The sequence below is a fragment of the Spermophilus citellus genome (assembly GCF_964194105.1).
Source record: "Spermophilus citellus genome assembly, chromosome: 2".
Lineage (NCBI taxonomy): Eukaryota > Metazoa > Chordata > Mammalia > Rodentia > Sciuridae > Spermophilus > Spermophilus citellus.
Genome location: NC_138183.1, coordinates 240665284 through 240691637, shown reverse-complemented (window position 1 = coordinate 240691637; position 26354 = coordinate 240665284). Strand labels below are relative to the sequence as shown.

General features: G+C 36.5%; 2 protein-coding genes across 2 annotated transcripts in view; one reads left to right on the top strand and one right to left on the bottom strand.

The window, feature by feature from the left end:
- LOC308641842 (uncharacterized protein) overlaps positions 1 to 26354 on the bottom strand; it is a gene marked incomplete at both ends in the record, with an annotated part of 49303 nt that overhangs the window by 2295 nt on the left and 20654 nt on the right. Inside the window, 2 exon segments of the mRNA XM_081280428.1 lie at positions 7932 to 8045; positions 13363 to 13409. Coding sequence (XP_081136554.1) covers positions 7932 to 8045; positions 13363 to 13409 — 161 coding nt within the window.
- LOC308639027 (olfactory receptor 5W2-like) lies at positions 12537 to 13469 on the top strand (the record flags this gene model as incomplete). The annotated part of the gene is made up of 1 exon (XM_081276987.1): positions 12537 to 13469. The coding sequence occupies one exon, from the start codon at positions 12537 to 12539 to the stop codon at positions 13467 to 13469; it is 933 nt and encodes a 310-aa protein (XP_081133113.1).

Here is a 26354-nt window from a genome sequence, read left to right as displayed (position 1 = left end):
TATACTTAACCCCCTGGTAAATGGGTCTCTTAAGTAAAACAGTTATTAATGCCTACGGTTTAAAAAAATACAAATGGCATAAAAGTCATGTGATGTAAGCTATGAAATATAATTAATCTCTGTGGAATTGGCTGAGTATTTCATTAAACTACTTTAAATGAAGATGTAACTGTTTAATACCAAACATGTCTCCTTTCAGAATTCATAGTTCTATGTGGAATTGTATAACTGCATATCAAATATATGACTAGAGTTTATGCTTCCATTCTGAAGGCACAGATATATTTCTTATAAACATCCACTTTCTCATAATATTATACAAATCCCATACTTTCCAGTGGGTGGAGTGCTTTAAGTCATACAAAATTTCCTTCAAACAGTAGAAAGATAATGAACCTCTTAATAAGAAAATTCTAATTGACAATCACACCATGTATCTGAAGCTATTCTAAGTCAGGAGATACAAGTATTACCATTCTGGTATCTGGTTTTGCACTTCATAGATGTACATGAAGAAAGCACAGGACCAGAGCCGGTGTAGAGACTGCATTCTCCCTAGTGGCTGTCCAATGCTGGAAGGCATCCAAGTGAATGCTGCTAGGTGTGCTGCCCTTCACCCATGATAAGGGAAAGCAAGGCACCGGTTCTACTTGTCTTTGTGTATCACTGTATGTCCATTTGGGTTTTCAAGGTGTACATGATGCAAAAGCTGTTTCAGATAAATATATTGAGATATTCTCAACTCCTGTACAGTATATTTCTAAAGTTGATCTGCCGAAGATTGCACACAAAACTATGGAGACAGTTTGTTTCTCTACTCAAGCACCTATTTTACTTTTCACATTTTAAAAAAGGAAAGTTTACATCAACTCAGAGTAGGGTAAATTATCACCTTGACTAAAATTCTGAAGGCCAAAATAAAATGTGCAGGTGATAACCTGAAATATTATATCATGGCTAATTTTTACACCTTCTTTGTATATACCATAAACTCATCTAATATTTTTTTTACCTTTTTCCAGTTCTTACATTTCTTACTACTGGCATCTAGTGTTCAGAAGCTAGGGGTGCAGCTCAGCATCCTCTAATTCAATTTACAGGAAGTAGTGGCCCCCAAGAAAAACTGTCTCATGTAAAACATCAATAGCTTTAAGAACGACAAGCCCTACTATCTGTGTCATGATTCTTTCTTTTAATATTTTCTATTTTACTTTTTAAAAACTTTTCCTGGATGAGAATATGTGTGTGTGTGTATGTGTGTGTGTGTGTGTGTGTGTGTGTGTGTGTGTGTGTGTTTTCTTTCTGCTTGTCTCTGACCTGTTATTGTTAATTTTGGAGACTTTTGTTTTTTTTATTCCTTTTTGTTTTTGAATAATTTCAGAAAAAAAATAGCCGCATTCCTACATATATTTCCTCTGCCCTGACCTCTTTATCTTGAAGGAAAACCCCATTATTTCTAATTATATTTATTTTGATTTCTTGGTGTTACTTACTGCACTGTCTTCAGGTGTGGTGTTTACTCTTTTTCATTTGGGGTATACTATGTTGATATGCCTTTAATTTCATTAAAATTCTGCTCAGTTATGTTGGACCTACTATTGTTCTTCTTTAATATATTTTTTCTTATTTTTTAAGTTTAATTTCTTTTTTTTTTTTTAAAGAGAGAGTGAGAGAGGAGAGAGAGAGAGAGAGAGAGAATTTTTAATATTTATTTTTTAGTTCTCGGCGGACACAACATCTTTGTTGGTATGTGGTGCTGAGGATCGAACCCGGGCCGCACGCATGCCAGGCGAGCGCGCTACCGCTTGAGCCACATGCCCAGCCCCTAAGTTTAATTTCTAGCTATAGTTTTCATGACTTTTTTGAAATTCACTATATACGCCTGCATACATGTTTCATTGCCCACCTGTTTCATTAATGCATATAGAAATCATGACTATTTTAGATTGTTTGTCATATAGCTCTAATATCTATGTTGTATGTAAATCTGGGTCTTTTAATGCCGCAGTCTTGGCTGGGCACAGAATCACGAGCCAATCAAGCAGGAACAAAACTTTATTTTGAAAAAGCCGCTAACACTCTCAGCGCCAGCAAGTCAAAAACCGGTCCTCCCACGAGGGTGTCCGACCGGAACCGCGCGCCGACCGGAACCCCGGGGTCCCCCGGACCTCCCCCGGAATTTCCTCCTACTATCCTTCCCCAACCAATGGGAACTCTCCAAGAGTCTGGTAACATGAGTCCGTAACATGAGTCCGGTAGCAGGCCAAGGTGAACAGCGGGAGTCCAATTTGCATATGAATGTAAATCTTAACATAATCATCTCAGTGGCTAGCTGGCGTCACTTTACAACCAAAGGTGCCATACATCGTATATATGCTTGTGGCTCCTAGCATCTGCCCCCTTCTGTTTAATTAAGCAACAAGCAATGTGGCTAGGGACCGTGCCTGGTAGGTTGTCCAATTTAACATATGGTTCTTACCCGTCATGGGAGAACTGACCTTTAGGCGTCAGCTTCCTGTCTTAGGTTGAATCCACTGTAATCAGAGCAACCCGTCGCTGACTACCGGTCCAGCATTCAGCCATGCTTGTGGATAGGCCTATGCACCAGTGGGGGGGTGAGGTTCTTGCCTCACCTCTGTTGGCCCCCAAATTTTGCCTTGGTGCCAGTGGGGGGGTGAGGTTCTTTGCCTCACCTCTGTTGGCCCCCAAATTTTAGACCATCACTAGTAGAAGGGAGGAGGATACAGAAATGCCACGACACCAAGCCAATTGATGGCTCCTTGGAAAAATTGCGTCACTGGTGACACCATCAGCAAAGATATGCCAGTATTACCACAATAAACATGGGGTGAGCTGGCAAGGAAATTGCATCACTGGTGACACCATCAGCAAAGATATGCCAGCAGTACCACAATTCGGTGCACCAGATGATATTTTACAATGTATGCAACTGATATATAGTCCAGGCAAGTTCTGCAAGCAGTTCAAATTGGAGGAGTCTATCAATATGTCCATTTCCTCCCAAAGTAAATCAAGTCCTTGATTGAGCATTACTTGTTGAGTTATATTCATTGATGCATCAGTTTATACAGTTTACTGTGATAGCTATCATAGAAGCTGTAGTTTGGTTTTATCTCAGTCTTCACCGGAATTGGGATGGAGATGGAAATTCTGGCAATGATGCTAAAGAGACATTATCCTGAACAGAATTATTAAATATAATGAAAAGGAATGGTGAAAGTAAACAAACAGATCTGTTAACCATCTTTAACAACAATCATAAACAGCTGTTCACCTAATTTAAATTAAACCATATAAATCACGTGAATAAAGAAAAAATTCGGATCCATTTTTTCATGAGCGCTCCTCATATAAGAAATATGGACATACACACATACAGACATACAACACAAAACAGAAGTGTGCACACAACATACAACACATAAGACAATAGTAAATAAAGGCCTTGTAACTATACTTAGGTGAAATCTCCATTGCAATGTTTAAAAACTCCACAGTCAAAAAAAAAAAAATAAATAAATAAATAAATAAATAAATAAATAAAAAATAAAACACAGTCAAAAAATAAAACTGATCAGAAAAACATTAACCTAGGTTTGTATGAGCTCAAAAATAAAATAGAACTTTATGATGTGGAAAAATGCAATAATAAAATAGATACTGAAAAAAAAAAAACCTTGGTTAATCACTGTCGCAGATGTAAGAATAGCCCAATCTACACCTGTGGAGCCTAATCCCTTGGAACCTCTTTCTACATTACAACTGGAAAATTTATCATGCAGGCTGGGTATTATTAATAACTGTGCTATTCTATCTCCTGGTGAAATTACTGATATACCTCTTGGAGAACTAGCTATAATTTTTATTTCACCTTCATAATCGGGATCAATTACCCCAGGACTTATCATAAGTCCTTTTAGTGTAGAAGAACTGCGTCCCAATAATAAGCCTACTGTTCCTTTGGGAAGAGGTCCTTTTACTCCTGTGGGAATGATTTGAATTCCCATCTCTGGGGTTAGTACTGCTCTGGCAGAGGCGCAGATGTCCAGCCCTGCGCTCCCTCTAGTTTGTCTGATGAGGGATTTAATGGATAATGCGTCCTGGGCACTACCTTGATGGGGCTGTTGGGTTCCTCCATTGCCCCATATATTTGTGGTTTGGGGCCCCGGGGCATTGGGCCCTCTAGTCCGTTTTTTGGCAATGGAGCTTGATACCTTTCTCCACGATATCGTGGGTAAACACTTGGTCCTTGTCCGTTTTTTGATAACGGAATACCCTCTATGGTGGTTTGAGAACGGCATTCATTAGCCCAATGTCTCCCTCTACGGCATCGTGGGCAAATACCTGGTATTCTATTCCTTTGATATCCAGCTTTGTTAAACCCTCCTCTTATGGGGCAACTCCTTTTAAAATGTCCTGTTTGATTACAATTATAGCATGTTCTTGGCCTGGCATCTAAAGCCTGTTGTACTGCTGCTAAGACTTGCCCCTGTTCATTAATGTCTCTACATAATTTAATATATGTGTTTAAATCCTCATGTCTCCATGGTCTAATGACCTCTCTGCAGCAACGATTTGCTTGGTCATAAGCCAGTTGTTTTATAAATGGCATTACCTGTTCTGTATTTCCAAATATCCTAGAGGCTGACTGAATAAGTCTATCTACAAATTCAGCATAAGGTTCATTAGTTCCTTGTATTACCTTAGATAATTGACCTTGTAAGTCTCCATGCCCCTGTAAAGTTTTCCATGCCCTAACTGCATCTACAGCAATTTGTGCGTACACACCAGGGTCATATTCAATTTGTTGTCTTTGACCCTCATAAGGTCCCTTCCCCAAAAGCATGTCCATATTTCTTTGAGGGTACCCAGCTTCTGCATTTCGCCTAGCTGTCTCCATGCAAAATTCCTCATTGGCAACCTTCCATAACAAATATTGTCCTCCGTTTAGCACAGATCGACACATGTTAGCCCAATCTGCTGGTGTCATGTCCAAGTTGGTAACAGATTCAACCATGCTTATTGTGAAGGGAGCTTGCGGCCCATAGGTCGTTACAGCCTCCTTTAATTGCTTTATTGTTTTGAAATCTAAAGCACGGTGAATTCGTTGCCCTCCTGCCTGCTCAAGTACAGGGCATGCTAATCTTTGGGGTCCTGCCTCAGAATTCCGTCCATCAACTACGGTAGTTGAGGGCCGCTCAGCGGTAGATGGAGCTGTTGGCTGAGTTACGCCCTCTGGTGATAGAACGGAGTTGGTAGCAACCTCCTGTTGTAATTCTCCACCTGATGGCTGCTTGTCCTCTAAGCTTGCTTTCTTTAAATTCTCCTCTGTCTGACTAGCTTGAGAGACCTTCTCTTTTGCTTGACCTAGCGTTTTTTCTACCATAGTCTGGACCTCTAACAATTTACTTAACAGTTTTTCGGTTTGTTTTTTATTGGATTCTAATCTACTATAACCTAACCCAATAAGGTAGGATAAAACAAAGCCGAAGCAGAATGAAACAAAGACGGAGCAGACAATGGTTGTATCAATTTTCTCTTTCTCAGGGCTGAATAACTTCAAACCTTGAGCCAACCATTTTTTCCAGTTCGCCTGAGAAAATTCTAGGGCTAGGGAGCTCGAAATGAAAACAAAATAAATCAAAACAAGAACACATTGTTTTCTGAGAAGGTCATCCATCCTGTCGCCTTCCCTCAGGGGCGAGCAATTTACTCACCTCTAAGCTTCAGGCGTTCCCCGTACGGGCCGCCAAATGCCGCAGTCTTGGCTGGGCACAGAATCACGAGCCAATCAAGCAGGAACAAAACTTTATTTTGAAAAAGCCGCTAACACTCTCAGCGCCAGCAAGTCAAAAACCGGTCCTCCCACGAGGGTGTCCGACCGGAACCGCGCGCCGACCGGAACCCCGGGGTCCCCCGGACCTCCCCCGGAATTTCCTCCTACTATCCTTCCCCAACCAATGGGAACTCTCCAAGAGTCTGGTAACATGAGTCCGTAACATGAGTCCGGTAGCAGGCCAAGGTGAACAGCGGGAGTCCAATTTGCATATGAATGTAAATCTTAACATAATCATCTCAGTGGCTAGCTGGCGTCACTTTACAACCAAAGGTGCCATACATCGTATATATGCTTGTGGCTCCTAGCATTTTAACTTTTTTACAATAAATTATTATTTCTTAATTTCATGTATACCTTATAATTTTGATCAAGAACAGATGCTGGTAGCTCAATATAAAAGTATGTACTTGATGCGCTATCTACTTGGGATGCTGAGGTGGGTGTGTCTCTTGAGCCCAACAGTTTGAGACTAACCTTGACAACATAATGAGAGCCCAATTAAAACAAATTAAAAAATTAAAAAAAGAAAAACTGAAAGAAAGGAAAGAAGAAAGAAAGGCTAGAAAGAAGGAAGAATAGATATTTTTGGGGGGATACTAAGTTGTTATTTCTGTCTGATGATATATTCCTTCTTTTTCCCAGTGTTAAGTATCAGGATTGAGCTGGGCCTCTTCTTAGTTGACATGGTTATTCTCTCAGTTGTATGTATCAACTTGACATGAGTATAGGCATCTTGCTTGGAACTGCTGACTTGTTCATCAGATAACCCTGGCATGCATTTTAACAATAAAAAATGATTGAGATATTCAGCAGAACATTCAGTGATAATCACTGAAGTCTTGGATTTTCCTTAACTTATGTTTAATATATTAATAGTAATTTTTGATTTTTTTTTTGAGGAAGCCCAGCTACACTCTGGTTGGCAGTAGATCACATTTGTCTAGTTTAGCATATGAACCTTTTTGTCCTACCATGGAGAGTGACTTCTGCCACCCAAGACATGCTCTGTCTTTAAGTACCTAATGAATTGGATTGGACTCTGTGCAATTTTATGTTTAACTGCCTCTTTCATCAATCTTTCTGCACCTTCCACCATTTATGGCTGGTTCTTACACACCAGATTTCATTTTTATGAAATAATGAATGAGCTAGCACGGAGCTTAAAAAACTGATGAAAGAGAAGGAACCTTCCATAGGGGAAATCCTGAGCATCCACTTATGTATATGTGGAGTGGGAGAATTAAATGTCTGATCCAGGAAGGCTGCCATAGTAGTACAGGAACACTCTATGTTTGGAGAGCAGCAGGGATGATACTCTGTCGTTGTTGACAGAAATTTGTCTAAACTAATGTGGTAAGGAAGGGCTGTAATTTGCTGCCATTATTGAATGGCCATTGTTGAAGTCTGTACATTTCATTACTGATGCAAAACTGATTACAGAGGCAAGAACAAAATGGATGGAGGAGAAATTACAGCTACAAACAGATGTACATTGTTCCACATTCCTTCTGGCCTCCAAGTTGAAAGAACAGAATTCTGGTTTGGAGATGTTAACCTATGGATTTGTCAGGCTAGGAGGGAAAATGATAGAAGTAACAAGTGAAAGCAAGTGTCTAGTGACCTGAGTGAGATGGAAAGAAATGGAATTCTTAGTAGCAGGAAAGTGTGGACTGGGAATATTGTCTGTCTTATGAACCAAACTTTTCAGCTCAACAGTGGTTGTAATGGAAGACAAAAGCTCAGACAGAAGAGAGGTCACAGCCTGCAACAACCACCATGCAAGAAACCTTACTCATTCAGTAGCAATCATCTGTAGAATTGTTAGACACTGCAAAATTGTGCAATATCTTACTAATGAGAGTCTGCCTGCCTGAATAGTAAGTACAATCACAAGTCAGGAGAAGATATCATGAGGGAAAATATCTATGAATGATTCTTGCTTTATTAAAAAAGCCTATGTGTTTCCATCTCTATAACAATTTGTGATTTATCTCCTAATGTTTTGAAATAGTGCATTCTGTACATGGTTATTGTATTTTGTTTTTATTTCACCTATGCATTGTGACCCTACATCCCCAAATGATGGTACTATCACCCTCCGGGGTGATAAATTCATGAGTGCAGGGTACTCTACAATGGGAGTAGAGCCTTCATCAAACAAGCCTGGAGATCTCCCTGGGCCATTCTGCCATGCGAAGACACAGAAAACAGTTATATCTGAACAGAAAAGGGGTGTCCCCAGACACTGAATCTTAGACTTCTATCTTAGACTTCTGCTGCAGTCTGGCTGGGCACAAAATAACTGAGCCACCACAAAAACTCGTAGATTCCAACAGCACCTCTTTATTCCTGAACTCTCACCGGCACTCTACACGCACGTTCTGGGAAAATCCTACACCTCCACCGGGCTCTGCATCCCAAAATACTCTCTGAATCCCACGAGAACTCAAAGGGAACTCAAGGAGCAGGTGCCTGAGGCAGTAGGATACACCCTATTCCCAGCAGGATCCACCTTAAACCTGGAACTGCCCTAAACCCAGATCCGCCCTGGTCCTTGAGCAGGGTCACCTTTCTCAAACATTCATGCAATGTCACTGCAAATGACCTGGGTCCAAGGCAAGCCCATTTCCACAATGGAGAGTCCTCCCTCTAAGCAACATGGGGTAGGCTGACAAGGAAATTGCCATGCGTCATTCCTACTTCGCTATGGCTCTCAGCAGACTTCTATTCTCTAGAACTCTAAAAAATAAATTTTTGTAGTTTACAGGACAACAGTTCTATGGTATTTGGTTATACCAGCTCAAGTTGAACAATAAGATGGTGAAAACATTATTTGAAATATTCTGAAATTTAGGCAAAAGGGATGAATGTGGCTTGCCAGTAACCTGATGGTAAAATTTTTCTATCCAACTAACCCATCTCTTTCTCAGACATTCACTTTAATTGTCATCTTTAAAGATCAATTCAAGCTTCATATCGGCTCCTATCATTAGATACAGTGACTGTGAAATAAGAGAAATTAAAGACTTATGAAAGGATGACCAAAAGTATCATAAACTGGTTTGATATTGAAATTCACCTCCCTGAAATTGATGAGTTTCAACATGTATTATGTGAAACTATTATTATTGAATTCATAACCAAAACAGAAGTTTGAGCAGATGGTTCACATTGGCTCATTTTTATCCATTTTATTCTTTTTAATTTGTTTTAATTAGTTACTCATGAGAGTAGAATGCATTTTGACACATCACACAAAGAGGAGTATAATTTCTCATTCTTCTGGTTGTACATGCTGTAGAGTTATGGTTCATGAAGTCATGAAATCACATATTTACATAAGTTAATAATGCCCAATACTTTCAAACTTGGGATTCTAACTATCTGTGGAACACGGTATCAAAGGCATGGATCTATTACAGTCTGTCTAGTCCAGTTCTCATTCTTCCCTTCTTTTCTTGATCTCTCTTAAGCACATCCTTCTTTCATGTCAATCAATGACTGATGGCAAATATTGTTGAAATAAGTACAGTATTGGTTATTGGGTTGACAGGGTTAATGGTATAATTTTTTTCTGTGCTCACCCTTAATGCAGTAACTGTTAAATATAAGAATGCAAAAGATATGGCATAATCTAGTACATAATCTATTTCAATCTTCTTTTACAAAAAGAAAGATAATCTAGATTATTTATAATGTTCTTTCCACATACCACATTCTGTCACTATGAATTATGATTCTAGTCCATGTAATCCCATGTGGTGTTTAAAAAAAAATTGAAAAAAAATTAGTCACTTTATTGTTTTACAGAAAGATCAAGAACTGCAGAGCACATCAAAATAAGGGGGTTGACAAGTCCTTGACAATCTAGCCTACCAGTATCCTGGCTCCAATTGTTGTATAGTGTCTGAGATCAGGAGAGGACAGGTGACTGAGAAAACATAGTAATGTGTGAAATTGAGAATCCAGTCCAATAAAATTACCATTACTTGGTTTGCAGTAAGATAAAGGAAATCAACAATGAGAAATGTGCCAAATAGAGTCTTTTTAATCCCAGGTTTCTTGAGAATTCCCAAGAAAAGGAATTTACTCATGGAAAACCAAATTCCCCTTCATTTTTACTTATTCCTCTGAAACTCTAAAGACAGGATCTAGAAATTTCTATACTGAAGTTTTAATTTTTCTTGATAATTGCAAAACTATTTCATTATGTGATATTCTTTATTTTCAGAAAATGGCTGGCTTACTCAGCTTTTTGTTATGGTAATTACACAGCAGAGGTAATTAACATTATGGGGAAGATTTTACTTTAGCTCATGGTTTGGGTTTTTTTATTCCATGGTCAATTGGCCCCTTTGTTTAGGGCCTGTGGAGAAGCAACATTTTGTGGTGGGAATGAGGGTCAAAGGAATCTGCTCACCTTATGGCAGATAAGAAGCCATAAAGTCAAGAAAAAAGAAGAGCTAGGGTTCCAATGTCCCAATAAATTGCTCTTCTTATATTACTGGAAGTAGGCCCCAGCTCTTAAAGGATCCAGTACTTCCCAATAGCACCATGGACTGAAGACCAAGTCTTTGCACATGGGTCTTGGAGGATGCTTACCCCAGCCACCAAAAGCACCAATAAAATTGTATATCCACTAATATTACATGCCTATGAAATTCTGAATTTGAGTAAGAAGTCAGTTAATCTGACAATGTTTCAAAGTGTTTGACCTTCTGAAATTCACACTATCTACTTGGCATCATCACTACTCCTCTGTCTAATGGGAAGAGAGAGACACAGAGAGAGAGAGAGAGAGAGAGAGAGAGAGAGAGAGAGAGAGAGAGTAAAATCTTTCTGTACAGACATAAACACACATTTATACCTCTGATTTCTGTACAAAAAAATAAATAAATGTATGTCTCTACCCAAAGAAATGCATGAGAATATTCACAATAACATTTATGGTTATAGTAAAACAGAAAACAATTCAATTCCTACCAAGAATGCAGTGTTTAAAAAAATAGTATATTTGTATAAAGGAATATTTGACAATAATGAGAATAGCCTTACATGCAGCCTGTACATATGAAGTAGTCAAATGAAGTTAAAGACAAGGATGTTAAACAGATTGAAAGAGGGAGAACATTAATTGGTGGCTGTACAGGATAGATTAGTGTGCACAAAAAAATATACTGTCAGTACGTATACTAAATAATAGTATGCAAAACTTATTTTGAAAAAATAATAAATCTTGGTGTTTTTTTTATGAAAACATCATACCACCATGCATTATTTAAAAAAGAGTATTATTGTATCTGTGAACTAAGTTAGCAGAAATAAACCTTGAAACATACTCATTGCTGGTTGTTGAATATCTAGAGACTAACATTAAAATGTTTACAACATACATGTACTGATTCATTACTCATGCAAATATCTGTGCTAATGACTGTGCTAATGGAATGAGATATACAAACATGAGAAAGGACCAGTGTGCAGTGGAGACCATGCATTGGAATGAGGGCAGTTGGTGTGGACATGAGGAGGAATCAGACAATGATTAATGAAAGAAGGAGCCTGTGGACTCCATATGTCTAAACTGTAGTTCAGGAGGTGGTCTGAGAAATGAAGAAGCAAGCGGACAATGAAAGGGACCCAGAAGCCACCAAGTAGGGAATGCATTTCAGTTTCAGTACATGTCTGGTTTTACCAACAGCCATTATGGTTATGAGAGCCATGAAAGAGACTGTTAAATAAGTCCTTGTCCATTTCTGACACAGTAATTTTGTGACAAGGGAAAAGAATTAAAAGTTCAGTCTTTGCTGAATTTGTTTCGGTATTCTCAGGAGAAAATACTCACACAAGAGTATTTGTAATAAGCTGTTATAGCAAGTAGTAATTAATCTAATTGATCATGTTTGAATAAAACAAAGAAGTGATGGCAGTGGCTTAGGAGATTTAACTCCCTACAGTCACTATGTGAAAATAAAATGTAATCCACTTATCATTCAGGCATCAGAGAAAAGTACAGACAGACTTTCTCACCTTGGGTAAGTCTCTGAGTGGATATGCTTAAGAGTAATAGAAAAATATGACTTGATTTTTCAATGAGGAATCATGTCTTGAAAGATGTGTAAGTGACTAGTTTCATACTTTCATTCTCAAGTAAGTACCCTCAGCGTAATGACCAATGATGATTTTCCTGATAGACCTGTGTGAGTTTGACTGACTTCATTTGTTATTTGAATAAGGGCTATAGAACTTTCACTTGTTCATATTTTAGAAGTCCTCTCATTTACAAAATCATTCTTCAAGGAATGTGGTACATAGTTTCTTCTACTTTTATTCAAATATTAATAGAAGCAACACATTGCAAATGCCAGTGTATGCCAACTGCCAGTCATTATGCTAAGTCTAAAGTCAAAGACTCAGAAATTATATATAAATTTGGAAGCAAAGATAATCAAGTTCTTCTGTTAGCCCTTTTAAAGTTTTTTTTTAATATGTTAATGCTTCCTATCAGTGACACTTGTGTTTGTGTAGGCTATTTTCTGAGGGCAAGGAACACAATGTTCGAAAATAAATTAGGTTATGCCTTATAATAACATTTTCATGTATGCATAAAAAGCAATCCCTAATTTATCATTCCCTTATTGACTTTTATAAAAGATTATTACAAGAACGAAGAAGAATGGACAGTGGAAATTGTTCAACATTAAGTTATTTTTCTCTTTTGGGAATCACCAATAACCCTCAGATGAAAGTGATCCTATTCCCTGCATTTCTAGTTGTTTATCTCATTATTCTCCTTGCAAATCTTGGAATGATCATTTTAATTAGAGTGGACCCCCAGCTTCACACACCAATGTACTTTTTCCTCAGCCACCTCTCTTTCTGTGACCTCTGCTATTCCACAGCAGTAGGACCCAAGATGCTGGTTGACATATTCTCCAAGAACAAATCAATTTCTTTCCTGGGCTGTGCTCTGCAATTCTTGACCTACTGTACCTTTGAAGATTCTGAGTGTGTGCTTCTGGCAGTGATGGCCTTTGATAGGTATAAGGCCATCAGCAACCCCCTGCACTATGCAGTAGACATGTCCACTAAGGTGTGTTCACTACTCATGGCTGGGGTTTACTTTATAGGCCTGGCAGATGCTTTGATACACACAACATTAACCTTCCGCTTATGTTTCTGTGGGTCTAAGGAGATTAATCACTTCTTCTGTGATGTCCAGCCTCTCCTGTTACTGTCTTGCTCTGACACACAAGTCAATGAGTTAGTGATATTCACCATTTTTGGATTCATTGAACTGAGTACCATTTGTGGAGTCCTTGTCTCTTATGGCTACATCATCTCATCAGTCTTAAAGATCCGCTCTGCTGAAGGGAGGCTCAAAGCTTTCTCTACCTGTGCCTCCCACTTAACTGTAGTTGTAATTTTCCAGGGCACTATGCTTTTCACGAATTTTCAACCAAGTTCTGCCTACTCCCTAGATGAAGACAAAATGAACTCACTGTTCTACACCCTTGTGACTCCCATGCTGAATCCTCTGATTTATAGCCTACGGAACAAAGATGTGAAAGTGAGCATAAAAAAACTGAAAAATAAAATTTTCTTTTAATAAACATCCTACAAATACATACTATACAGAAATTTATAATCATATGTTCTTCAAAACACATATCATGTGAAGTCATCACTAATATCTTATTATAATATTAATTTTATTGAATTTTCACCTGCCAATAGTTTCTAGATAATTAAATATCCTATACTTCATTATGTGCCTTCAACTTAAATATTATACTCTTTAGATTTGGAAAACTTTTCAGTCTGTGTTTCAGTGTACTAAAGTGTCATTCGTTTTGCATAGATTTATGCATTGATAATTATTCTAAGAGTTATTGAGTTTTCAGTGTGAGCCTTTTGCCTTGATTTTCATGGCAAAATAATCTCTATGCAAATGAGCTATATTTTGTATTGGAAATTAGAAACAGTAATTAACTTAACTTACAAGTTATTCACATTGAACTGTAGCATGCCAAGAAGTCAAATGGTTAGCTATTCTATTTAAAAGCAAATGTCTAAATCCAGACTTCTGTGAAGAAATGATTCCTTGGAATGGAGATGATGAGTTTCAGATCTAAGGAATGAATAGAAAGAGATACAGTGGAGTGGTGGGGAGAAGAAAGGATTCCAGATGGAGATGAGAAAAAGAAATCTAGAAGTCGACAGGAAAATGACTGTAGATAAAATAAAGTGCATCATTTAAGGAACATGAAGCAAAGTAATTTTAATTTGCTTACCCCTAATGAAAAGAAAAGTTGAATATATTTTTTTCACACACTTGGTAATTTGTATGCCTTCTCTAAATAATTGTCAATTCAATCTTCTCTAGAATTTTTTATTCAAGTTTCTTTTTTCCTTTTTTTTCTTTGCTTCTTTCTTATTACTGTTTTTTACATTCTACTCAATGTAGGATCACAATAGTCAATGATAATGCATGTAGAAGAAGAGACTGAATATTATGTCATAAAGAAATCATAAGTCTTTGAGATAATGCATATTATAAACACATTATTTGATATAGTGGATATAATAATCACCTTGCTTTTTGTTATTATGTAATGTATATATGACTCTTTTTAAATAATGCAATTTTTATTTTTGTAAAAATCTTTTAAGTATAAAGAAGATATGGTATTTCTAAGTTGTCACAGGTTGGGCTCCTACTATTATAATAAATGCAAAATTCAGATGCTGTAAGAGAAATATTTTATATCTCAGAATGATGATTTATTTCCCCGTGTTCAGTCTATTGAGAAAAATTCCCATGATCCCAGACCACTATATAAAGATTTTAAAAGTGTAAGTGGCTATGCTTCTTTTTAGTTTCACATTTTATGATCTATACAATAGTACATACTAAATACAAGGTAAATCCACATTCTATTTCAGTTATCCAAGAAAACAATATTAGGCATAAAGATAAGTGTATGCCTTTGAGAGTAAGGAGCTTTTGACATGATTTAGGACTACAAAGATTATAGTCTGAATAGCTAAAAAGAAATTCTGTATGTTATTGTTTATAAAGTTTAACACTGACTTTATGAAAGACCATTATCTATCAATGTTCTATCAATGATTTCACTAGAGTTATGTTTTCAATGTTTCATTATTAATTTTTATATAAGACTTTATGTCAAAATGTACCCTTTTAATTTGTCAAGTTTGTGTCAATTAACAATAAAATGAAGAAAAATTGTAAATGAAGGACATCAATAAAGTCAACCTTGTACTGAAATTCTCAACTCTGTCACTTCCACTCAGCTCTTCTTGCATTCCTCCCTTTTTCAGTTGTGGTTAAGAGGGTACCTTTGTGATTCATATATCTTACTCTCCTAAAGGAATTATTTTTCGCATTGCTCAGTTTATTAAATCTTCAACTTCAGTGAAAGAGTGTGAGTATTCTTTGCTGAAGCATGTCTTAGATTTCTCTTTCTTTCACAGTACTGTGACTGAGATACAGAATGGAAAAACAATAAGAAATAAAGATCTCTCCATGAACTAACATTTGAGGGCTCATTTGTTATAAAATTATAGTGAATTGATGGATGATATGCCATGTATTTTGAATAAATATTTTATAGTTTTCAAAAACAAAAAAAATCTATGTATTCTAAGTTAGTGAATAAACAAAAGTGTGTAAATTAAGTAGAGAACATTCTTCTAAATACTTAGAAGATAGCTCAGCTGCTGCATCTGGCTCTGCTCAAGTTTATGATATCCCAACATGAAGAGAATATTGTTGAGAAAATGCAAACATGGCCATTTGTTAGATGGATTGTTCAACTTTGTGAAATTCTTAATTATCCATTAAAATTGTACAAGTTTAAAGATTTTAAACATTGTATCCTTTTCTAGATGTCATTATAAAATATCTGCATGACAACTCTCAAAATATACATAAAGCACAGGAGACATCTACGCTTTCCAAAGTGGCAACAGTAGGACCCTTTGACAGTTTATATCAACGTGTAGTTATAGATAAAACACATGGGGAAGAACAGGGGGAGTGTTCCTTTTTCAAACACAGACTTAAAGGATTCTGCCTGTGCCACAAATGCCCAGTTTACCCATATGTTTTTGTTCATCTCTCTTATGAATAGCAGCATGGAGAAAACTCTACTTGAAACACTGTGACAATTCAAATAAATTTAAGTGTACTGAAATGTGTAAACACATTTAATTTTCCTCTATATGACATACTACATTTAGATCATGGAAGGATCAACTTAATCTGCTTATTTATTCGTTTAATCATATGCAGTAAGCATAATATAAACAGAAGGAAATTCTAATCATAAGAGTATATATTATGCTCAAAGATACATGTATAAAAGTATAAGAAAACCAGTTTATAAGTTATAGTCTTCATCTCTGTGAATTTGTTAAACTACTATTTTAAAAAAACACTTACTCTAAATATTGCTTAGAATATGTGTGACTTCAGTAAGAATTTTGGCAGATAGTCTTGAGTGATCCATCCATTTTGGGTTTCTACACTGATAGGCAAACGTATGTCAAAGGTCTTTGACCATTCTGGCCTGTCCGCTTCAATCCCCACCAGTCCCTTCACTGCCTATCCCTCCACATCACATCTTCCTCATAGATCAGGGAAAACTAATGGAAAATTGTATTGTTACATATGATATCGCCAATGACTTTGTTACAGGAGTTTAGACTACAAGAATGTTTCTCTATCTTGATTTATTTTCTTCAGCCTTAACAGGACAATACCTGAACATAACACTGTGTCAAGCCATATAAATTTGAAGATTCATGGACTGAGATGTGTAAACATTTATGCAGGTTTGATATCTGTATAACCTAGTGAAAGCAGAGAACCGACCGGGGATTGGCTGTATAAGTATATTTGTAAGAAAATTGCAGTAATCATGATCAGTAACCAAGGAAAGGAGAAGTCATGTGTTAATGTCAGAGACAGCAGCTTTAACTCCTGGCACATCTCTCTCTCCAGAAGGATGCTAGGGGATAAACACCACAGTAATATGTAGGAAGTCACTCTTCCTCACTTGACATAACTGCCCTTGTGTAAAAGAGCTAAGAGCAGATTATCTGTGAAAGTCTTTTCAATTGTAACATTCTGCATTATTATACCTATGATTCCACTATCAAGTATTTCTATTCCCACTATGGGAGGTATTAAATAAATAAAACAATGAAGGGCTTGATCTTTGTATAAAAAAAAAAAAACCTTTGTTCTCTCTCTGGATTGATTTGGTCTGAAATGGCACTGAGAGTGGTGTCAGCTAGAGGACTTATGTTGCAAAAGACCAGATACTTTTAAACACAGACTTTTTAACTGGCCTGCCATCCTCCATTTTATTTTAATAGACACAGCACAGAATTGGTTGTAAAACTGTCAGTGTACAGTTCAATAAAAAATGCAGTTAAATGATCTAAAGAAAGACTAAAATAAAAATGGTTGACATTATTATTATATCAATTTATATTAGTGTGGATATGTCATAAATTTCCATCTTACACACTCCAAGTAAGAGTCAGAATTGGGTTTTGACTGAAAGACTCTTTGGCAATATGTCCTATAACTGGATATACACATAACTTATGTCTCCAAAGTGCTATGCCTTCTTTTAAACAAATCTCTGTTTATCAGAATGCTGCATATTAATGAAAATAATCTATTACTATATATAACCAAATATATAGAGGAATCTCAAAAGAAAGCTAAAGAAAACAGATGCAAAAGAATACAATATGAAGGGTTGCATTTCAATTTGTCTATCCAATTTAATTAGGGCCCACAACAATTCTCTGAAATGCTTGTTCTGTTCTGAGTTTTTTTTTTTTTGGTTCAGCTTTAAAATACAGAAGTGTTTACATTTCTGAATATCCCTTTGCTCTCTTCACTATTTGTAAAAAATACATATATTACTTTTAAACATATACAGTTAAAACTTTTTATGTACACATGTCCTGGAAGGTTGTCAGAAATCAAACACTATATATTGTTAGATTTTTATGATTATATTATCCCTTCTAAATGTCTAGCAGTTTTTGTAAACAAAGCATATTGAAGCTACACTTGGGAAATTAATAAAGCACAAAACCTTCACATAATATTTCATAAAATAAATATTCTTTATATTTACAAAAATCTGCATTTATTAATGCTAGCATTCTCAGGCACTGCTTTTCTGGCTTTGAGCAGCAGAGATCCGTGAAACTGGTTTTCCTTTTGACCACAATCATGTGGTCAAATATGATATGTGGTCAAATTTGAATATGTGATAATGGCTGTCTTCTGAAGGAAGGACCTTACTTAGAAGGAGTGGGGTGCCCATAGTTATATTTAAGGGCAACAGTGACCCCAGGAAAGCTGTTTTTGTACAGGTTATTTTCTTTATGTGTCATTCTCACTTGTTTCTGATGTTTTAAATTCTACCTTAAGTCTCTTGACCCTTGAAAAAAATATTCAAAAAGAGATGTTTTCTTTTAAAAAAACAAATTCATTTGGGAAGTAATTCAGATAATGCAATATTTCATAACATAGTCCAACCTTTGCTGTCATATTAATGGGGCTGGGGGCTGGGTTTCATGGCCTTCAGGAGTAGCTCTGTTTATGAAGTTGGTGTTTAGAGCCCAAATGTGCAGAGTGTAGCCTGAGGGAATGAGGCATCCCTGGGGACAAGGGTGCAATTCAGGAGAAAATCAGGAGAGCCACTAGAGCATACCCGAGGATGATTCCATCTTTCTCACATGTGCACCTGAGAATTAATAGAACTTCTCCTTTAGGTCCTTAAGTAAACCTGTTGAAAGTTATTGACAATTAAATAGAACAGACCTTTGCTTCTCTAATATCTCCCACAAAAGTAGATTTGGTATTGTCCAACAAATGAAAATGAAACACCAAGAGACATTAAAAATTGTCAATAATAATATTTTACCAGCAGGAAAAGTGGTGCATGCTTATAATCTCAGAGACTCAGGAGGATGAGATAGGAGAGTTTCAAGTTTGAAGACATTCTTGGCACCTTAGTGAAATCTTGTCCCAAAGTGTATGTGTGTGTGTGTGTGTGTGTGTGTGTATATATGACTAGGTATGCAGCATAATAGTAAAGCACCTCTGAATTCAATTCCCAGTACCAAATGGAAAACACACACACATACACACAAACACATATATATATATATATATATATATATATATATATATATATATATATATATATATTAATGCCATTGAACTTCCTGCTAAGTGTTCTGGTTTTCTACACTCAAAAACATTAAACTTATTTTACCTTGTTGTCATAAAAGGAGCATAGAGGGTGATACAGGGTTTATCGTTCAAGTCCTCTTCCCTGATTTTATGTAAACTTTCTTTTTTTTGTTTGTTTTTCAACCCTTTTATTTTATGTCTTACTACTACTAAAAGACTCACAGACATGACCATCTTGCAATAAGACTGGGGGAGAAGGTCTATCCATTTGAGAATAGGGAAATGACATGTGTATATAGGTTAATCCACCCCAATTGGATTCAGACTTGTATTTTTAAGACTTTTTGGCAACATTTGTTTGATCAATTTACTAAAGTATTTTGAAATAATTCAAATAGAATTTTTTGCTTAAGAGCAAAACTGTTACTGTTAAGCATTAACAGGATAAGTCAGTAACGTGTATCTACTTGTTTTTTTTTTTAAGATTTTCAAGACAAAGTTCATCATTTTTTTTTAATTTTTTTTATTGGTTGTTCACAACATTACAAAGCTCTTGACATATCATATTTCATACATTAGATTGAAGTGGGTTATGAACCTCCAATTTTACCCCAAATGCAGATTGCAGAATCATGTTGGTTACACATCCACAATTTTACATAATGCCCTATTAGTAATTGTTGTATTCTGCTACCTTTCCTATCCCCTACTATCCCCCCTCCACTCCCCTCCCATCTTCTCTCTCTACCCCATCTACTGTAATTAATTTATTTCTCTCCTTATTTATTTTCCCATTCCCCTCACAACCTCTTATATGTAATTTTGTACAGCAATGGAGTACTATGCAGCAATAAAAAATGACAAAATCATAGAATTTGCAGGGAAATGGACGGCACTAGAGCAGATTATGCTTAGTGAAGCTAGCCAATCCCTAAAAAACAAATACCAAATGTCTTCTTTGATATAATGAGAGCAACTATGAACAGAGCAGGGAGGAAGAGTAGGAAGAAAAGATTAACATTAAACAGAGACATGAGATGGGAGGGAAAGGGAGAGAAAAGGGAAATTGCATGGAAATGAAGGGAGACCCTCATTGCTATACAAAATTACATATAAGAGGTTGTGAGGGGAATGGGAAAATAAACTTTCAGTTATAAAATGGACTGAATGTGCTGGGGGATGTGCTGGGAAGTGCTATGCGTGCTATTACGTGATTATATTGGGTCCATGAGATAAACCCAGCCTAATTCTCTCTTAAGATTGGGAGCCATCTTGTCAAACATTACAGAAAGCTCATTTCTGTTTTCTGTAAAATGCTAGGATTACTAAGTGGCCTGGCCATATTTAGATGTTTTAAACTTGCTTGGAAAGCCTGCTAGTGCCTTGAACTCATTCATGCCTGGCTTTCCCTGACCAGATAACAACCATCACTGAAAGCCCAAGCATGCCTCATAAATTCTGGTGTTGGGATCTGAATTTATTCCCCAACTTGAAATGTTGAGCCATGTAGATCATTAACCTACTATCTGATTTTATATTATGCTTGTCAAAATCCTGTTAGCTATAAGTTCTCGAAACACCCATTTTGCAACTTTTTGCACTATAAAGCCTCTTTCCTGGAGAGCTAGGATGCTGATCGCTAGCCCCTCTTGAGAGAGACAACTGCTGATCAGCTCTTTGTGTACACAAATACAAGCTTGCTATAATTTGATTTAAAATTGGAGTTGGTGTTCTTTTCTTTGTGTTGGAGCTCAACACATATACTAATGTGTAACAACAAAGCCCATAATTATGTACAACTATGATGAACCAATAAAAATATGGAAAGAAAAAAAAGATTTACTGAATATTATCTATCCCAAAACATCATAGTAATATAGCAATTTATAAAAATATGCAATTTTTACAGGATATTTGTCTTGCATTAATGACTAACAGAGCTGAAAATAAATGAATAATATTATTGTGTCTCTTAAGTACTTGTTCTATACAACCTTAATCCAGATAGTTGCTTCTTTTTTATTTTTTTAGTCTGATTTTCGTTTAAGAAAGGAATAAAGAAGAAAGTGACCTTAATGAAAGACTTTGAATTTTGAAGGAAGACAGATATGATTTTAGTTTGTATGCAGTGATTACTTATTAATTTTATGACAATAATCAGACCTTCATTTTTTTTAATCTCTTAAATAGGGCTTTAGTGTATATATATATATATATATAATCTGTCAGTTATATAGAGATATATCTGATATTATGCAATAGAGTTTCTATTATGATACCATTTTGGTTTTGATATGAGAATTCCTTCTAAAGTTAATGTGTGAGATAGGATGTTGAAGGCCATTGCCAAGTAGGAATGACGCATCGAAATTTCCTTGCCAGCACACCCCATGTTGCTTAGAGGAAATTCGCTGTGACATTGCATGTGTGTTTGAGAAAGGTGACCCTGCTCAAGGACGAGGGTGGATCCAGGTTTAGGGTGTATCCTGCATATTTTAGGAAGTATCCTGGTTTAGGATAATTTGGGTTTAAGGCCTTCCTGGTTTAAGACAATCTGGGTTTAGGGAAATTCCAGGTTTAAGGTTATTGCTGCTGGGAACAGGGTGTATCCTGCTGCCTGAGTTCCAGTTGAGTTCTCATGGAATTGAGAAAGTATTTTGGGACGTGAAGTGTGCGGCAGAACTTGGATTTCCCCAGAACGTGTGTAGAGGCCGGTGTGAGATCGGGAATAAAGAATTGCTGTTTGAATCTACAAGGTGTGTGGTGGCTCGTGATTCTGTGCCCAGCCAAGACTGCGGCATTTGATGGCCTGTACAGGGAATGTCTGAAGCTTGGGAGTAAGTGAATTTGCTTGCTCCTGAAGGAGAGCAAAAAAATGGGTGACCATTTCAAAAAACAATGTGTTCTTGTTTTGATTTATTTTGTTTTTGTTTCAAGTTGCCTTTCATAGAACTTTCTCAGGCAAACTGGGGAAAATGGTTGACTCAAGGTTTGAAGTTGTTCGCCTCCAAGGAAGAGAAATTGTTAGAGGAAGGAGGCAGCCCAGTGAGACCAAGAACAATAAGGGCATATGTTGATACAGTACAAAAATGTAGCCCATGGCTTTTTAGAGACGAGTTATTAAGTATATCAATGGGACCATCATGGTATCCTATAGAAGGATTTTCCTTCAACAAGAAAGAGATGGTTAGTTCTGTTTACTACATTTGTCTAAGATCTTGGTTTTTACAGACATCTGATTAATTTACGAAGCTAAAGTGTTAAAATATCAACCACTAAATATAAAATCAAGTACTCTTTACTTATTAAGTTCCATAAGGTAATATATTTAAACATTATGTGTGTTTTCATAAATTGGTAAATAGAAAAAAGTTTAATATTGCTTTGGTCTGTGTCTTTGCTGAAACAAGGTTACTAAGAGTTAAGATTCTATCATGTGTAATTTATATACAAAGAGTATAAGAAGTTTCAGTTGGGTTTCAATTACAGTATTATAGTACCTTAAAAAACATGAAATTATTTCATCTTATTAAAGTGGAGTAATTTGTCTAAATCAGAAATTTTATAAGGGTTGATTCAGAATGTGAATTTATAAAAAGGGTTAACGGTTAAAAAGAGATATAAAAAGATTCAAGATGTGGAAATATATTTTAATAATAAAAGGTTAAAGGAAAAAGAAATGTTTCTAGATGAGATAATCTTTGTGTGGTAAAGTAAAAAGTTGTAAAATGTCTAAATAAGTTGCAAAAGGCTTTAAAAGGTTAAATTGAAGGTGGTTAAGATGCCTTCATGATGGAGGGAAAAAACATGAAAATGGGAAGATAATAAGATAAAAGATATTTAGACAAGAAAATTAAAAATTTGAAGTGAAAAACTTTAAAAACAGAAGTACAGAAAGGTAAAAAAAAAGAAGAGAGAAGATGTAGAAAGATAAAAAAGATATAGGAAGATAAAAATGATGTAGAAAAACAAGAATTTTAAACCCACAAAATAGGAAACAAAAGAAAACTAGGAGAGAAAAAAGCAACTAAGGGTAAATATAAAAACCTTAGAAAAAAACTAGAAGATAGAAACAAGATTTAAAAAAATGGTTGAAAATGTCAAATAAAGGTATTTCAGATAGAAAATGCAAAAGGCTAAGATAACTATTAGATACAGACATTCAAGATAGAAAAAGGTAGAAGAGAGAAGTTTAAAGTCAAATATTGGATAAAATAAAAGAACAACAAGATTATTAGTAAGTTTTTTCAAAAAGTCCATCAACTTTAATTTCTGATGGTACAGAAATTAGAAGTCTCAGATGAGGGTGTTAAAATTTATAGACAAGAACCAATTTAGAAAACGTTAAACTAGAAGGAAATTAGTTTAAAACCACATCAAAAAAATTAAAAGGACTAAAGTAATTCTAAAAACTAAGGCAGAATGCTTTTGATAGACTTAAATTTAAAAGGATCTTAAAGGGGTGTATATCCCCCAAATATAAACTTAAAATAACCCTTTTTACTCTAAACATTCTAAATTTGGATTCATCAGGACTTAGTGCTGTGGAAAGACATATATATCCAAAAAATGTACATAAGCCTAAGGTACTTTGGAAAGATATTCTAACAGGACAATGGAAAAGTCCTGATCCAGTGATTGTCTGGAGTCGGGGTTCTGTTTGTGTTTCCACAGGGAGAACAGCAGCCGATTTGGATTCCAGAGAGACTAACCAAAGCAATTTCTACAGACTAAAAAGAAGATGATTTGACTCAAATCTATAGCAGCAATAACCTTAAACCTGGAACTTCCCTAAACCCAGATTGTCTTAAACCGGGATACTTCCTAAAACCTGCAGGATACACCCTGAACCTGGATCCACCCTCATCCTTGAGCAGGGTCACCTTTCTCAAATACACATGCAATGTCACAGCGAATTTCCTCTAAGCAACATGGGGTATGCTGGCAAGGAAATTTCGATGCGTCATTCCTACTTGGCAATGGCCCTCAGCATATATTGAATTGGACAACCTACCAGGCACAGTCCTTAAGCCACATTGCTTGTTGTTTAATTAATCAGAATGGGGGAGATGCTGCATGGTGTATCCTGCAGGGTGTATCCTGCAGGTTTTAGGAAGTATCCTGGTTTAGGATAATTTGGGTTTAAGGTGTTCCCGGTTTAAGACAATCTGGGTTTAGGGAAGTTCCAGGTTTAAGGTTATTGCTGCTGGGAATAGGGCGTATACTGCTGCCTGAGTTCCAGTTGAGTTCTCGTGGAATTGAGAAAGTATTTTGGGACGTGAAGTGTGCGGCAGAACTTGGATTTCCCCAGAACGTGTGTAGAGGCCGGTGTGAGTTCGGGAATAAAGAATTGCTGTTTGAATCTACAAGGTGTGTGGTGGCTTGTGATTCTGTGCCCAACCAAGACTGCAGCAGGCAAGTATATTCAGAGGTGAAATAGTTAGATTATGATAGTTGTAATGCAAACAGTGGATTAATCTACTGTCAAGGATTCACTGGAATTCAATATAGGCAGGTAGGTTATGGTTGGAGGAGATGGTTCACTGAAGGTATGCTTTGGGGTGTGTATGTTGTTGCCGGTGAGAAGAGAGCTTTCTCTGCTTCCTACTTGCCATGTCCTGAGCTGCTTTCTTCTGCCCAGCCTTCTGCCATAATGTTCCATCCTAATGCTCTCCCTCAACTTAGGCCCAGAGCGATGGAGTCAAATCTTTCTTGACTGAGACCTCTGAAAACACAAGACAAAATAAACACTTTTCCTCCTCTACATTGTAGTTGCCAGGTCTTTTTTCTTATAGTGACAAAAAAGCTAAAGCTCATACTAGGTCAACCATAAAGGAATAACCTCCTGATGATAAAAGACAGATAAATGATATTGTTCATAGCATCAGATCATGAAATAGTCTTCAAGCTGTAACTCCTGTCTGTTTGTTGTGGTACTAGGGAGTAAAACCAGAGGTGTTCTACCTCTGAATGACATCCCCAGCCAATACTGATGCAAGCTGTAAGTAAGTTGCATAGGTTGGTCTTGAACTTATGATTCTCTTGTCTCAGACTCCCAGGTCACTGGGATTACAGGTAAAGGACTGTTCACCTAGCTAGTCAAAATCCAGTTGAAGATTCTAGCCTCAGGTCATGCTTATGTATCTCTGTCCAGTCAGCCTAGGAGTTAGTACTCCTGACTCTGCCTTCATTCTTGTTTAGAGCTTAGTAGAGGATTCTCCAAGACCACCCCCCCCAAATCATATCATCACCTGCTTAAGCTGCTTGCACCAAAATACACTAGAAACTTTATTCCCACATTCTTAAAAAGTGAGTTCATTAATTAATCCCAGAGCACTTTTTTATATTAACCCGTGTGATCCAATCTCAAGGGCCATGGTTTGAATGGCAGGTTAAAAGGAATCAATATATATCTGTTGTAATAAATCCATGCATTTCAGAGAATATTTTTAATTGTTTTTCAACTTTCTAATGCCTGTTCAATACATATTTTGCTCTATGCTCTAGCTAGAACCATATATAAACTCATAAGCTGTCACACATACTAATGATTTTTACTGCTCAGGTTTCTTTCTGCATGGCCAGAGTTTTATCTCTTCTTGCTTAAATAAATTCTGCTTTGTTTACTTTTCCCTTCCATGATTATCCATGAATATTATCCTTCAAAATTTATGAGACAAGAACCTAGAGGAAATTGGTGAAGCATGGAGTCTAGTCTCATGTCAAAAGTCCAGTTTCACTAAAATCCATGATGTTTGTCTCATACTAGCATTGTAGATTTAGGAGATAGAATCGACAAATTTTTGTGTCTAAATTCTAACAGCTAAAATGAGAGTGACTGGGTAGCTGCAAGGCTTCTTAAGCACAGGAAATTTCAATGCTGAAGCTCTCTCTGAAGAGACTGTGATGTTCTTCCTATTGATACTGTTGTCCATTTACCTTTTGAATACAGCCCTCATTGCTTTGAGGCTTATTTTTAAAATGACATTTTCCCCTCTCTTCCCCCCTCTACATATCACTAAGAAGATTAGGAACACAGTGCTATCTTTTCTTCCCTTAATTAATTTTCCTTCAGCATACCCACTACAGGAAAGACCTATCTGCTACAGGATCTAAGAAGTGAATGTATAACACAGGATCAGGGTGCCCAGGGACCCCCTACCAGAGCACACCTGGAAAAGAAACCTTGAAGAGTTTCTTTAAAATCCCCTCTTTCTCCCTGGAACAGCAGACCCCTGTGTT